The 15,980-nt window shown below is 43.9% G+C and overlaps 1 protein-coding gene across 9 annotated transcripts in view; it reads left to right on the top strand.

Moving 5' to 3' along the window:
* Positions 1-15,980, top strand: part of UNKL (unk like zinc finger) — a 129,464-nt gene that overhangs the window by 90,434 nt on the left and 23,050 nt on the right. For 8 of the 9 annotated variants that reach the window (XM_043494035.1, XM_043494037.1, XM_043494034.1 and 5 more), the window contains 2 exons: positions 2,106-2,168; positions 15,030-15,207. In XM_043494035.1, coding sequence (XP_043349970.1) covers positions 2,106-2,168; positions 15,030-15,207 — 241 coding nt within the window. The remainder of the gene's footprint in view (positions 1-2,105; positions 2,169-15,029; positions 15,208-15,980) is intronic. The other variant, XM_043494036.1, reaches the window with a different exon arrangement.

Raw genomic sequence — 15,980 nt, 5'->3', positions numbered from 1 at the left:
TGTCATTTATCAAATACACATAAGAAACCCACTCTCCAGCAATGAAACCCATTTGATTATATGTTAAGCTTGTTCAGATATGTGATGTCTACCATGGGTTTCTGCATAGTCTTTATAGTCTGTAATGCATCCGATGAAGTGAGCTGTAGCTCACGAAAGCTTATGCTCTAATAAATTTGTTAGTCTCTAAGGTGCCACAAGTACTCCTTTTCTTTTTGCATAGTCTTTGTTACTTTGAAATAACAAACAGGGTTAGCATTCCTTCTCTTTTCTCTCACCACCTCTTGACGTTCAACCCTAGATCAGCTCTGTCATTCACCAGAAAAGCCACTTGCTCAACTTTGTGTTTACTAAACAATGCTCCATCAGTTCTATTGATTTCTGAGTTCCTTCTGATCGTCACCTCATTTCCTATATCAACCATCTATCTCTATTCTCTATTGCTCTGCTTTGCCTTTCAGTCACTTTCAAAGCATTAGAATTTACAGAATGTGGGACTCTGTCCTGGGAAGCGGTGAGTCTGAAAAAGATATGGGGGTATTGATGGATAATCAGCTGAATGTGAGCTCTAAATATGACACTGTGGCCAAAGGAGCTAATGCAATCCTGGGATGCATAAACAGGAATCTCGAGTAGGAATAGGGAGGTTATTTTACCTCTGTATTTGGCACTGGTGAGACCGCTGCTGGAAAACAGTGTCCCATTCTGGTGTTCACAATTCAAGAAGGATGCAATAAATTAGAGAAGATTCAGAGAAAGAGCCATGAGAATGATAAAGGATTAGAAAACATATTTTACAGTGATAGACTCAGAGTTCAATCTATTTAGCTTAACAAAGAGAAGGTTAAGAGGCGACTTGATTACAATCTGTAAATATCTACCTAGGGTGTAAACATTTAACAATAGTCTCTTCAAACTAGCAGAGAAAGTTATAACACAATTTAATGACTGTAAGTTGAAGCTATACAAATTCAGACAGGAAGTAAGGTATACATTGTTAAATCTGAGAGTAATTAAACTCTGGAACAGTTTACCAAGGATTGTTGTGGATTCTCCATCACCATTTTTAATTCAATATTGGATGTTTTTCTAAAAGTGATGCTCTTGGAATTATTTTGGGGAAATTATGGCCTGTGTTACACAGGAGGTCATACTAGATGACCACAGTGGTTCCTTCTGGCCTTGGAATCTACAACTTTGACCTTGCTTGTTCAATTCCTCCCCACTCTTCCACTGACTTGAATCCTTTTGCCCCTCTTCCCCATAGCATTCTATCCCTCTAGCCTCAGCCTGCCCAAGTCTCCAGTTCTTTAACACCTGCTGCTGGCCTACTTAACTCCTCTGGAAGAAGCCCATGACAACATGGTCTTCTGTGTGACTATGGAATTTCTTTGATGTTGTTTTTGCTTCCTGTGGATAGTGCTGTCTTATAAGGTTCTTTTCACTGGTCAGGTGTTGTCTTAATGACCACACATGATATAAACCTTTTACTTTATTAACTAGTCCCACAAAGACAACTTAACTTGCAAAATCAGCTTTGTTGGTTACACTTCGCTTAGATTGTGATAGTGATATTAATATGTTCATGATGACAATGTTAATAAGGTTGTGATGGCACAATTAAATAGGCTGCAGTCAAAATGTTTTCAGCTCACTTACAAAGCTGTTGTTTTATTAATCTGTTTCCTTAACCAACACAGATCGACAAACACATAAGAAAAACGAGAGAGAAGAAGGAGAGGTGGTCATCTGTGGATGGGGGATGGCAGGGTTATTGAATCAGGCCAAAGCTGATACCCATTCTTAGCGAGGCAGGAACACACTTGTCCATTTGGTATTCAGTCAAGCTGGAGGCCAGAAAGCTGGTGGCAGAATCTGTTTGACAGATGAAATTTCACATGCTCTCTCCCAGTGTTAGGAACAGCTAAGGCAGGGACCATATCCAAGACAGCTAGGGCTTAACTCTCTCTATAGGATTGAAATGGCAGAGTTGTGATCAGATTGTTCCAGATAGAGGACATAGCTGCTGCTGGCACTGCACTAAGTATTTATATTAATATCCACTCATTAAGCTGATATTTGACTAAGGTTTTTCTTTTTTCCAGGTGAAACAGAAAAGCCTGACAGCCGACAATTATCAGAAAATAAGTGAACAAGACAATAAGCAGGTATGGTCAGTGAAAAAGCATTATATGTATGTCCCTTTTTGTTAATTACTTACCTAGCACCAAAGATGTGTCTGGAATTAGTATAGTCTAAAAAGAGCACAATAGGTGGAGGACACTGTAGGGAGTGTTGGAGGAGGAGGAGGAGGAAAACTGAGGCAATGGGATCAAGAATATGTGTCTGGAAGGTTACACAGGTTTTGGTTTGGTGGTTTGTCTTTTAAATGATGAGACTGTGTAATTTTATGAGACTTCTTGAGGAAGTGGGATTTGAGAGGGGGAGACATGGAATGAATGAGAAGTTTGGGCTGAACACAGAAGTTGTTGTGGGATCAAAAGGAGAGAAGGGCAGATAAATAGGGAGAGGCAAGTAGGTTATTGAGGACCTTGGAGGTGGTAAGGAGAAAACCCATGATTTCTTTTGGGATATGATCTAGAGCCAGTGAAGAGATTTTTAGAGGGTTATGTGGTCATTGCTTATGTAAGGAAGAGGATTTTCACAGCAGAGTTTTGGATGAATTGAATTTTGGAATGGATAAGTAGTTTTGGCAAAAAGACAGGATCTGGACAAGAGCCCTGGTGATAAGGGAGAGTGGGCAGATTTTGGAGTTTGTTGTGGAGCTAAATCAGCTGGAATTAGAGATAGTACTGCATCTATATGAGAGTTGAAAATTCAGCCAACTTTCACACCTGTGTAACTAGAAGGCTGATGGAGTCATCGACAATCATGGAGATAGGAGAGTGTGGAGGGAGGATTTAGAAGGGAAGAAGAGGTGGTTACTTCTGAACAATCTGAATTTCTGCTAGCAGTGGAGGCATCCAGGTGGAGATGTGAGACCATATCAAGGGGAGAGCTCAGGTGGAAAAATTGATAAGGGTCTGTGACAGGGTCAGGCCAGATGACTACAGGAGAGTGATAAAGGTAGATATAGTAGCCCCAGATTAAGCAGGCCCCTTTTCCCTGAGTAAGCTAATGGGCTGTTCCAGAAGAATCAAGAAGTTGCTGGAACCAATTAAGGCTGGCTAATTAGGACACCTGGAGCCAATTAAGAAGCTCCCAGAATCAATTAGGACAGGCAGGCTAATCGGGGCACCTGGTTTTAAAAAGGACCTCACTTCACTTAGTGAAGTGCATGTAAAGAGCTGGGAGCAAGAGATGTGCAAGAAACTGAGAGTGAGAAGGTATACTGAGGAGTACAGGTGTTATCAGACATCAGGAGGAAGGTCCTGTGGTGAGAATAAAGAAGGTGTTGGGAGGAGGCCATGGGGAAGTAGCCCAGGGAGTTATAGCTGTCACACAGTTGTTACAGGAGACACTGTAGACAGCTGCAATCCACAGGGCCCTGGGCTGGAACCCAGAGTAGAGGGCGGGCTTGGGTTCCCCCCATCCCCTTCAACTCTCTATTTGATACAAGAGGAGGTGACCTGGACTGTGGGTCCCACCAGAGGGGAAGGTCCCTGTCCTATTCCTCAACCCACTAGGTGGGTCAGCAGATTCTACAGGGATTGTTCTCCTCCCTTTCCCCATGCTGGCCTGTGATGAGGTTAGCTGAGTGAACGGCAGGTTTGAGCCACCAGCAGAAGTGGCCAAGCTGAGGGCTACTGTGAATCGCTGAGATAAGCAAATCTGCCAATAAGCGTAGGACCTACCAAGGTAGAAGAGGAACTTTGTCACAGGGTCCTAAGAACAGAAGAAAATAAGGACAAATGTCTGGAGAACAGCAGCTGAGAGAAGGAAGGGCCACTTAAACAAACATTGAAGGAGGGGTCATGAAGTGGTAGAAGAATCAGAAAGGTACGTAGTCTAAAGCCAAGGCAGGAGAAGGGAGTCATTGGTTATGTCAATGGCTATGTAAAGGTCAAGAAGGATGAGAACAGAAAAGAAGCTTTGAGGACTGCACCTGGTTACCTTGGCAAAAGTGTTTAAATGAGGGGGAGAGGGAGCCACATTGTATGGGATCAAGACTAGAATGGACAGATGTTTAAACTTTAAGAGAAGACAATGCACTCAAGGAGATTGGAGAGAAAGGGAAGGCGATGAGATTGGTAGTTGGAGAGGCAGGTGGGGTCAAAACTGGAGGCTGGAGGGAACAATGTTTGCTTAATGTAGTTGGGAACGTGCAAGAGAGTGAATGGGAGGATTAGAGAGAGACAAGGAGACAGGATGGATTGGCAACAAGAAAGGAGATTGAGCTGGAGACTAGAAGATGGTAACACTTCAAACTCAGACAGAGCTGAAGGGGAAAAGAAAGACACATGGTAGGAAACTAAGGCAAGACCGTTCTAGTTTTCTCTATGCATTTATGTGTGAGACCCTAGGCAGCAATGGGGGGGAATGTGAGGAAGGGGCTGTGAGGAAAGGGTCCAAAATGGAGACGTGCCTATGATTGTAAGAGTGAGGACTTCACCAGGGAGGAAGAAGTAAATTTTCTTGGCAAGGAATATGGCTGTGCTGATTGAGGAGAGGAACAAACCTGCATTGTCTCTGGATTTTCTCCAGAGATATCCAGCAGTGTGGGAGTGGAGAAACCAGTTTGGAAGAGTGAACTAAGGCTGCGGGTCAGAAAGGGGGGCAGAAGAGTCAATTGTGGATGAAAGTATATAGTTGTTAGAGACCCTGAATTCAGCTGAGCAGAGTGTTTGAAATATCCTCCTGTGTGTGAGAGGTGGCTTTCAAGTTTGTTTTATATTCATATTTTCTACACATCTATAGTTTACAATGCTTGGCAGTTAGGTTAACTCTGGTCATGGCTCAATTACAGTTTTCCTCATAAGACATCTTTACATGGTTGGCACTAATTTTAATATTTTATCTTGATTGATGTTTGCAATGTACAATAGCTATAAACACAATTATGTAATATGTGATACAGCAGGGCCAGAGGTCAACAGGAGAGTGATTGATGGGAGGTATATAAGCCCCAGGATGATCAGAGCCTTATTCCCTGTGGACTAAGGAGAGGTTACTACAGGCTAATTAGAACACCTGGAGCCAATTAAGGCCCTACCCCAGACCTCATAAAAACCCCTGCTTCAGTCAGACAAGAGAGAGGAAGGAGAGCTGACTGTAGTTTGGAGGCGTAGTGGTGTTGACCAGAGAATCAGAGTACCAGGGGAAGGAAGACCCTGCCCAAGCATGGCAGAGGGACTCCCCTAGTACAGAAGACAGAGAGAAACCCTTCCCAAGAGTAAGAAGCCTGTGAAGTTGAAGGGGCTGGGACAGGAGTAGGGGACGGACCTGGATCCCGACCTGGGTCCCTTCCCTGCTCCCTGTCTCTCCCCCTCCAGGGCACTAGCAGAGCCCAAGAATAGGGGCAGGGGCGACACCCTGATGCATCACACCAAAAAAAAAAGCACAGGACCCACCACAATAGCGTTGGCCATTTGCCACAAATATATATAGAAATAGCAATACTTAGCTCATTCTTAACATACTTTCCCGTACATTTTTTAAAAATTATTTAACCTCCTTGTAAATGCAACAGAATGTATGAAATACTATTGCATAAATAAGAATCTGCTGTAAATGAAAAAAATGATCTCATGCCCTCAGTCTCAATCTCTTGGATTTTACTTTTTGATCTGTTTTTCTGTTCTGTTCACGTATTTCCTAGGGTTGGGGAATTGAAGTTATGGTTAGGGTTAGCCTTGTAGAGGGGGAAGAAAACAAGGAAATGCACAACTGCAGATTTGTGTCTGAAGGGGACAGTGAGCTCCCCATCTGTGCCAGAGAAGACAAGGAGAGGAGAAATGAGGAGCCACCCTGCCATGTATGTGTGTGTCTTGGAGTGATGGATGAGCAGCCATGTGCATGTGTACTTACGTTACTCCTCGGGGCATTCTGCACATGCACAGAATTTATGTCCCCCATAGATTTCTTTGCTTCCCTGCAGAAAAATGACTTTCTGATGGGGAAGCAAAGGGAAGCCGCAAGAACAGTCATGCACTCTTTCCAAGCAGTATGTTTTGGGTACCCATGTCAGCTAGCAGAGAGTTAAATCACTGTAGGGCAGGGGCGGGACTGGGGAAGACCTGGCTGGTCGCTCCTACTGTGTGCCGGGCTCAGCTGCTAGTCCTGGCTGGGCTGAGAAGGACAGGACTTCCTCTTCCCTTGCACGGCATCCGAGGCTGGGTCAGTCTCACCCCCAGATTTCTCCCGCAGCTGCAGGAGGCTCTGCAAACACACACCCCCTCCTTTTCCTGCACCCATCGCTTCTCAGTTGCAAGGGGAGGGATCACTATGGGGAGCTGCTCCCCCAACCACTGTGCATCCAGACCCTCCTGCCAAGCCTCACTCCCACATGAACCCAGAACCCTCCTGAGGAGCACCACTACCTCTGCACCTCAGCCACCCCGATGAGCCACTTGCACCCGAATCCCCACCCCACCGAGCCCCAACCAGCTGCTCCTGGATCACCACCCCACTGAGCTCCACTCCCCAGCATCTGGATTCCCTCACTGAGCCCCTCACACCCAGACCCCCTTGCCAAGCTCTATCATCCCACATGACACTCCCCCCCCCGCTGAGCTCTGTCCTCCTCCCCATACCCAGACACCTCCACCCTCACTGAGCCCCAGCCACCTTCACCTGGACCCCCCTGCAGCATCCCATTACTGTTGCATCCAAAAAACCCCAACAAGCCCCTGTGCATCCAGATCCCCTCCGCACCTAGATCCCCCACTGAGCTGCCTGCACCCAGATGGCCCCACACAGAACCCTCTCAACCCATACCTGGATCCCCCCCACACTAAGCCCCTCCATACTTGGATCCTGCCAGGCTGAGCCTGTTTGCCCACACCTGGTGCACCTGGCATGGAGAGGCAAGGCACTGAGGTAGGCCTGGTCCTTGTGCTGTGTCAGGGCTGGGTGCAGCCTCACTGCTGAGTCCATGTCCCGGGGAGAGCTGCAGAGTTATCTCCCACCTCTGTGCAGCCAGTGGCCTGTGCTCTCCAATGCCATGCTGGTGCCTCCACATTTATTTGACAAATAAAAGTTGCAGAATTTTAAAATACTGTGTGCAAAAATTTTATTTTTTTGGCACAGAATTTTTAATTTTTGGTGCAGAATGCTCTCAGGAGTAATATTGTGTGTGTGTGCGTACCAAGGTGGGGTAGGAGGAGAGCGAGGAATCCGCTATCTTCATGTGTGTTTGTGATTGGGGGGAAACCTGCAAGGATCCCCAGCTTCAGAGTGTGGTAGAGGGGCCGAGGAGGCAACCATATGTCTTCGAACTCTTAATTCTCCTTCAAGTGATTGCACATGTGCATTCCACTGTAGGTGTGTGCGTGCACCCTGCAGAGTTACTGGACATTTTTCCCTCAGTGGTACCCATCGGGCTGTCTCACGCACCTTCTGGTGCTACGTTATCATAGTGACAGTATATAGGGCCCAGCTGACCCCATGCCCCCTCAGTTCTTTCTTACCACCTGTGAATGTTGCTGGAACTGTCTCTATGGCAAGCTTTCTCAGTGGTCTTCGGGTTTTTTTATATTGTTTTTGGTTAGTAGTTGTAAATAGTTAATTAGTTCTAGTCAGTTACTATAGTTTTTATATCTTTGTTAGCAGAGTTTCTTGTGTATCCCATGCTTCAGTCATCAGGCTTCAAGCCCTGTGCCTCCTGCAATAAGACTGTGCCCTTCAGCGACGTGCAGTCTAGCTACCTGAAGTGCTTGGGTGTGGCTCACATCCGGGTCCGCTGCCAGATTTGCAGGGACTTCAAACCCTTTACAAAGTGGGACTGGGAGGCCAGGTTAAAGCTTCTGCTTATGGAGGCGGCACTGAGACCTTTCTCCAAGCTGAGCTGATCGGACTTGGCTGCAAGCACGTTAGTGTCAGTGAGGAGTGCTCCACCTACTGTGCAGGAGTGTGGCACCATTTGCCATGCCCCTTGCTGAGGAAGAGGCACAAGAAGCAGCCAGCTGTGAGGGGACATTCCCCGACACCAAAGAAGGCCAGGCATGGAGAGCAGAGCGGAGTGCAACCCAACCCAACCCAAGCCACTCCTCTGCCTTGGTATCGCAGCAGTCAGCACCATTGATTCTGGCCCTTATGCGGGTACTGTTGAGTTCAGTACTGAATGGACTATCGGCGCCTGAGGGACAGTGTGGTACCAGCGTTTGCCGCCGCCACCAGGGACCTGTTATTGCTGTCGGTACCGGTGTCACCAGCACACAGGAGTTGGTAGTATCAGTGTCAATGTGCAGGAGGAAGCATTTGGCCCCCAGTTACTGTTCGGAACTGGGCACAGTGGTATTGTCTAGGGGAAACAGACCATGCTGACCCCAGTGCAGTGTTCCTCGTTCTCCAGCACCAGTGGGAACTGCACTTCCTTGGTCACCAGACAGGTGACTTAAAGGAAGCACTACAGACCTCAGCAGTTCTCCGGTACTCTGCTCTGCCAGCCCATCAAGACCCGCAGAGAAAAAGAAGCAGGGGCTTTTGGCATAGACCATCCCCATCTACATATGTCTGCCTCACGCAGACACCCAGAAGGCTCTAAGCAGACCTTTTGATGGGATGTTCGAGGATGTTGTACCATTTCCCACTTTTCTGGATTCTGTTTCCCTTTTATTTGTGGACTACCTGTCCCACTTCATCAGTGTGTGGTCCGTATCATCCCAGAACGTTGCGTGCTGAACACAGTGGAAGTTGGATATACCCTTCAGTTCATTTCTATCCCTCCTTCAATTAATTTCTATCCCTCCTTCCCACCCAGTCTCCCCGTCCCTCTTCAGAGACCCCTCTGACGAGCAATTTCTAGCCCAGGAGGTTCAATCTTTCTTTTGGATGGGATCCATGGAAGAGGTTCCACAGAATGTAAGAGGGAAGGGGTTATTCTCCTGTTATTTCCTAAACCTGAAAGCCAAGGGTGGGCTCAGACCTATTCTGGACCTGCGCCAGCTCAACAACTACCTCAAGAAATTAAAGTTCTGCAAGTCTCCCAGGCTTCCATTATTTTCTCCCTGTATCCCAGGACCTCGGATGCCACCCTCAATTTATGATACACCTACTTTCATATATCGATCTTCCAAGGCCACAAAAGGTTTCTCAGGTTCATTGTGAACCACACTCACTACCAATTTGCAGTACTCTCATTCGGCTTGGCAACTTTGCAGGTGTTTACAAAACCATTGCAGTAGTGACTGCCTTCCCGAGGAGACTGCGGGTACAAGTCTACCTGTTTCTGGACAACTGGCTAGTCACAGGTCAATCCAGAGCTCGGGTGGAGTCCAGCATCCACATCATCCAGTCAACATTCAAGGCCCTAGGCCTGCTAATAAATGTACAGAGGTCTACCCTCACTGGACAAAGGATAGAATTTATTGGAGTGGTACTGGACTCTACTGGCCAGAGTAGGGTAACCAGATGTCCCGTTTTTATAGGGACAGTCCCATTTTTTGGGACTTTTTCTTATATAGGCTCCTATTATTCCTCACCCACATCCCATTTTTTCGCAGTTGCTAGCTGGTCACTCTAGGTCAGAGCCTTCCTCCAAGAAGGTCAGTTTCAAACAATCATGTCCCTGATAGTACACCTAAAGGACCTCCCGACCTGATTACAGCAGCCTGAAATGGTCGGAGACTTTTGGGTCACATGGCTTCATGTATGTACATAGTGCAGCACACAAGACTGCATATCAGACCCCTCCAGGCACATCTGGCCTTGGTGTACTCACCAACTGCCACCGTCTGGTCTCGGTTCTTACAGTATCTTACCTGGTCCCCACCTCCCTCAACTGGTGGCTAGATTCACTTACTATTTGCACGAGTGTCCCCTTTTCGTGGTCCCAACCATCAATATCCCTGGCTCAGACGCATCAGCACTAGGCTGGGGAGCTCACCCGGGACCCTCAGAATTCAAGGTCTTTGGTCTCCAGAAGAGCTCTTACTACACAGCAATGTCAGAGAGCTCAGGGCAGTTGACCTGGCCTGTCAGGTGTTCCTGCTTCCCATTACAAGCAAGAGCACTTTGGTTCTTATGGACAGCACTGCAGACATATTCTATCTCAACAGGCAGAGAGGGGCTTGCTCTTCCCACCCTCTAAGAGGCAATTCAGCTGTGGGACTTCTGCATAGCCCACTCAGTCCACCTCGAGGCTTCTCACCTGCAGGGGGTACAGAATGAGCTGGCAGATAGCCTCAGAAGGTCTTTCTTCTTTCACTCCAAGTGATCCCTTTGCCTGGAAATCGTGAGGGATGTTTTCCAGCAGTGGGGTCTCCCCAGGTAGACCTGTTTGCAACCTGGTACAACAGGAAGTCTCACTAATTCTCCTCCCTGCGAGGTCCCAGCCTGGAATTGCTCATGGATGCCTTCCTACCAATGGATAGGTCACATGTACTACTCTTTCCTTCCTATCCCACTTGTGCACAAGGTTCTACTAAAGATCAAACAGAACTAGGCTTGTGTCATTCTAATACCCCTCTACATCGGAATTGGCCGGAAAGAAGGAACTGAGGGGATGAGGGGCTGCTTTACGCTTTATACTGTCACTATGAGCATGCAGCAACAGAGGGCACCCGAGCTGCCCTGACATGTACCACTGAGGGAAAAATTTTCAACAGCTGTGCTCAGGGCTTGCACATACCTACAGTGGAATGGACATGTGCAGCATATCTCAAAGAACCATAGTTACAGAAAGGTGCCCATGAACTTCTGTATCACCTCTCTCCATTGAGAGTTACTGGGCAGATGCGCTAAGAATTCTAGTCAGGCTGCTCTTTTCATTTCTGTTCTGTGTTTATTTTATTGCCATTTTACTACAGTCTGATGTGTAGCTCCAGTATGAAGATATCATTCTTTTTCCATTGATTTTTAAAGGCATGAGGAGTACAGAAAGCAGAAAAACTGTGAGCAAGTGGTTAAAGAGGAAAGTAATATGTAGGGGTAGATTGTAGCCGTCCCTGTGCAGGTTCGCAAGGGATTGAAGCCCCATCACTTGAGGCATTTAAAATTAGGTTGGATAAAACAGTAGAAAATGTCCAAGAGGAAGCACATCTGCCCAAGTACAGAGATGAACTAGATCAGTTGTTCTCAACCTTTTTTCATTTGTAGACCCCTAAAAAATTTCAAATGGTGGCCCAGACCCCTTTGAAAATCTTAGACATAGTCTGCAGACCCCCAGAGGTCTGCTGACCCCAGGTTGAGAACCATTGAACTAGATGGTACAGGAGCTCTTACAATTCTGGATTCTATGAAATCTCTACATTTAGAAATGATAGGAAACTTCATAGTGAAAGTCCATCTAGTGCGCTGTTCTGTAGATTAATTCTTTTGGAGAATGTGCAGTGTAGTTTTCACAGTAAACCATAATACTAAGGGCTTGTTGTCATGGGACATTACCGCACAGCAAGCCAGAGTATGAATCTACAGTGCACCAGTTGGGCACACAGTAAAGTCCTGTGTGAACACTGCTGCAGCACACTAAAAGTTCTGATTTCAAAGTAGCAGCCGTGTTAGTCTGTATTCGCAAAAAAGAAAAGGAGTACTTGTGGCACCTTAGAGACTAACAAATTTATTTGAGCATAAGCTTTCGTGAGCTACGGCTCACTTCATCGGATGCATGAAGTGAGCTGTAGCTCACGAAAGCTTATGCTCAAATAAATTTGTTAGTCTCTAAGGTGCCACAAGTACTCCTTTTCTTTTTACTCAGATTCAGCTTATACTCAATTTTGCCATGTGCCTGTGTTTTGGGTGCTACTGCTACTGTTTCAGCCACCTGATTACAATGGCTTCTTTACATTTATCCTGATTGTAATGCAGTGGCGATGCCGGACCCATAACAACAAGGTTTAACTCGATCAATAAGAATAATGATTGAAGTGCTAGTGACTGTTATAGTAAAGGTTGCTTGATTATTCTTATTATAAACCCTATTTTCATTTCTGAAACTTCCTCTTTCTGGCTGAAAACTTCTATGTCTCATCTCTCCCTAAAGATGATTTTTAAAAGATGGAGCTGAAACAACTATATCATATTTAGATCCACAAGTGAGAAAACATTTTCACACTTAAAAATAAGTGATTACACTTCTTTTAACCATGCTAGCACCAAAACAGTTAGGGCTAGGAAGTGTAAATATGGCAGAGAAATAGCTCTCTTTAGAAATGTTGGGTTTCATTGGGCAGAGATATGCATCACTGAAAATTTTATTTTGCACATGTGTAATATTGGGAGTTAGGTTCTTTTAGTACTTTTAACCAGTGTTCTTAGGGAAGGAAGACTGCACTTCACATGTGTACTTGGCAAACATAGCTAACAGTGTGCTGAGAAGAGTTGTCTCAACTATTGGGCTGCTTTTAAGTTGCAAACGAAGGCCCTGATCCAGCAAACAATTACACATGGGATAACTTTATGCATGTGACATGTCCTGATAATGTCACACATAAGTTGTCCCATGTAAATCGAAGTGTACGTGTTTGCAGGATCAGGTAATAAATGTAGTTCTACCTCATTCTATCTATAGTTACATACAAAAAACTACGTTAAAAGAATGTTAATGTTGCAAATCAAACAGAATGTAGGAAATGCTATAATTAAGGTGGCCTGTGTATTCTTAATTCTGCCCCCTTTTGTGTTATGATTATGGATATGATTTTGTCACGGTAAAATTAGGCAAACTTCACGGAGCAGTCATGGTAGAAATATACAAAATCAGGGTATGGTCACGGTGGGGGCTGAAGCCAAAGCCGAAGAAGTCACAGAGATCTGTTAAAGTCACGGAATCTGTGACCTTCGTGACCAAACCGTATCCTTAGTTATGACACAGTTTTGAAGTACATGATTACATACTATTTTTTCCTCATTCATTGCACAGGATGAATGGTGCTCACATCATGATAAAATACTCAATATTTTGTTTTATCCTCAATCTTCACCATGTGGCTCCATGCTGTATTTACTTCACACCATTCAAACTATGCTCTGAATATGGAATTATTAATTTTGTCATGGACTTTTCTGTGGCACTGCTGACTGTATCATCTTCACGCTTCACTAACTTTCATGAATTTATCTTCACAACATCCCTGTGAGGTAAGGTGGTATTATTATTTCCATTTTACAGATGGGGAAATGAGGCACAGAGACATTAATTTCAGAAGTGTACGCAATTTTTGGGTGCCCAATTTGAGATGCCTATGCCCTGATTTTTCAGAGAACTTAATATTTTATAGCACTTTATCGGTTCAAAATATCACTCCCATTGACTTCAGTTGCAGCTGTGAGTGATAAGACCTAAGATCTGATTTACAAAAGTAGGCACCTAGAAAATGAGGAATACCCAATTGGTGGCCCCCTGTGAAATAAGTGTTAAATTTAAATGACTTTCCCAGCATCACATAGGAATTCTGTGGCAAAGGAATTGGATTCTATCCATGCTTCAGGGTGAATTCAACTGCAGTAACCACTAGACCATCCTTTCTCTTCCTGCAGTCCCCTGTCTCATTCATTACCTGGCTACTTTTCATAGATTCCTGTTTCACTCAAACACTGGGATACTTGGGAAGCAAAGTTGTAGATCTAGGAATATTGGCATATTGATGACACAGCATACTCTTTAGTATTTCACGAACAGAAGTTGGTCCAAGAAAAGATATTACCTCACCCACCTTGTCTCTCCAAGCATTCTATTGTAGGTTGAATGAAAGAGGTGACTGAACTGAGAATTTAAGAGACTTCACAGCTGAGAGCTATCTATCACATTGAGTAGTGCACTAGAAATGCAGACTTAGATCGAACTTTCAAGAAGGAGATGCAACTCCCACCATAACCCTTTGAGATGCACGCAAAATAAATTGATGAAGTCAGTGTAATACACTATCCACTTGTACAAGATCTTGAGACAAATCAACAGTATCCCTTCATGGACAGGATCAGAAAACTACAAAAATATCTTCAAGTATCAATATGCATATTTGGCCTTTGTCCATTGCCACATAGAAATTGTTTATCAGTTTTACAACCAGCCTCATTTCCATAGAATATCCGTTTCTGAAATCTGACTGGAAACCACCAAAGATATTGGTACAAATCAGTTTAGCACTTCAGCAGAGAACTAATGTATTAATGCAAATTCAGTACTCCTGAGTCATAGGCACCAATGCAATAAGTTATTGTTCCATACACTGTTATTGAAACTTGATATTATTATTTTGTTAATTTTTTAAATTAAAAGACAAAAAAAAAGTTGGGTTCTGCACAGACTCACTCCAAACTTTTTGAAACTTAATTTTCCTATTCAGAATGTTAACTGGTGACATTTAATAAATTTGTAGGGAAAAAACTAATTTGAATCAAAGACCTACCCTCTTTCCTTGAGTCAACAGGGCTCAGCTAGAGGTAAGCAGCACAGGGGTACAAGCACCATATGTACAGTCGTATTTTGACACTACGCTACCTAACTTGGACACTAGCTTCAGTAAGATATAGGTGTTTGAGTCTGTATGTTTACGTCTAGAGAATGGATTAAATGATCTAATGCTTCTAGGTCTTTTACACCTCAAATTTCTTTGATCATTTTTATACGGGAATACAGAATTGACCTCAGTCTCCTCTTGCATAGATTTTTTTTTTCTTTTGGAATTGTTCTTCAGGCTCCAACTGTCCTAGCCTGTTGTATAACTGCCTTTGTGACATATATTTTCTGGGTGCAATTTCCAGACTGTTGGAATGTGCTAGCTGTATTAAGCACATTTGCTGCCAAATATACAGGAACATGATCCTAAATTCATTAATTCCATAGATTCTTCTATTGTGCAAATTTAAATAACCTATATAATATCTCCCAAATCTTTGTTTTTAAGATTATTTTAATAATTTTGTTTACAAATTCATTTTGCTTATTTTATTTATATATTTTTAAACAGAACCATCTCAGTGTTTTTTCAGTGGTTAATCCACTTGCTTCAAGTATAACCTCCAGTATAACTTCTAGTCTGGCTTCCAGTATTGGATCAGATAATTCATCCCCAACAGCTCTCTCAGCTATCAGTGCCAAAGCTCTCCCGTTCTACCCTGGCAGTAATACAGTTGAATCAGTTATAGGTAAGTCTGAGCATTTCCTCTTTTATTGCACACGTTTTGTATTTTTTTCAAGATTATTCTATTTTAATATATGTTCAGAAAATGCATACTGGAAAGGGCAGTTACGTTTTTGCATATTTGCTTTATTATCTGCAATTAAAATTAGTACTTGGAATTGAATTTAAGGTTTTTCCAAATCAGCAGCTTTTGTAAATTTTCAGATGGAAATTTAGGAATTATCAACATGGAACAGATCAGTGGACCATTTAATCTAGTATTCTGTTTCTGATAGTGGCCAATATTTAAGAAGTTATAAAACTTTGATAATGTATCTAATTGTGCTCTTATAGGAGAGGAGTTATTTTCCTGACTCCAGCTGGTGATCAGTTCATGCCATCGAACATGAGGACGGATATTATTTTACAATTTTATTCTAGCAAGTTTAATTGCAGATTATGTTCTATTAATAGAAATGTCAATTCTTTCTTTTAGTGATTGTCCCTACATATTCCATTCTTAATGCTCCTGAGATTGGAATCTTTTGGCCAGCAGTGTCCATCGGGGCTGTGTGTGCGCCCTGAATGTCCTTGTGCCCTGTACTGAGGGCATAAATGATAGAGCATGCCCAACTGCCCTCAGATTCCTCTTTACCACTCATAGCTGGCAATGTCTGTGTCATGATGCACTCACAAGAACTTGCATGCATCTGAAAAAGCGGGATTTTTTACCTACGAAAGCTTATGTCCAAATAAATCTGTTCATCTTTAAGGTGCCACCGGACTCCACATTGTTTT

This window comes from Dermochelys coriacea, chromosome 10 (genome assembly GCF_009764565.3).
Source record: "Dermochelys coriacea isolate rDerCor1 chromosome 10, rDerCor1.pri.v4, whole genome shotgun sequence".
Lineage (NCBI taxonomy): Eukaryota > Metazoa > Chordata > Testudines > Dermochelyidae > Dermochelys > Dermochelys coriacea.
The sequence above is the reverse complement of the archived record's forward strand: the minus strand, read 5'-3'. Positions and strand labels throughout refer to the sequence as shown.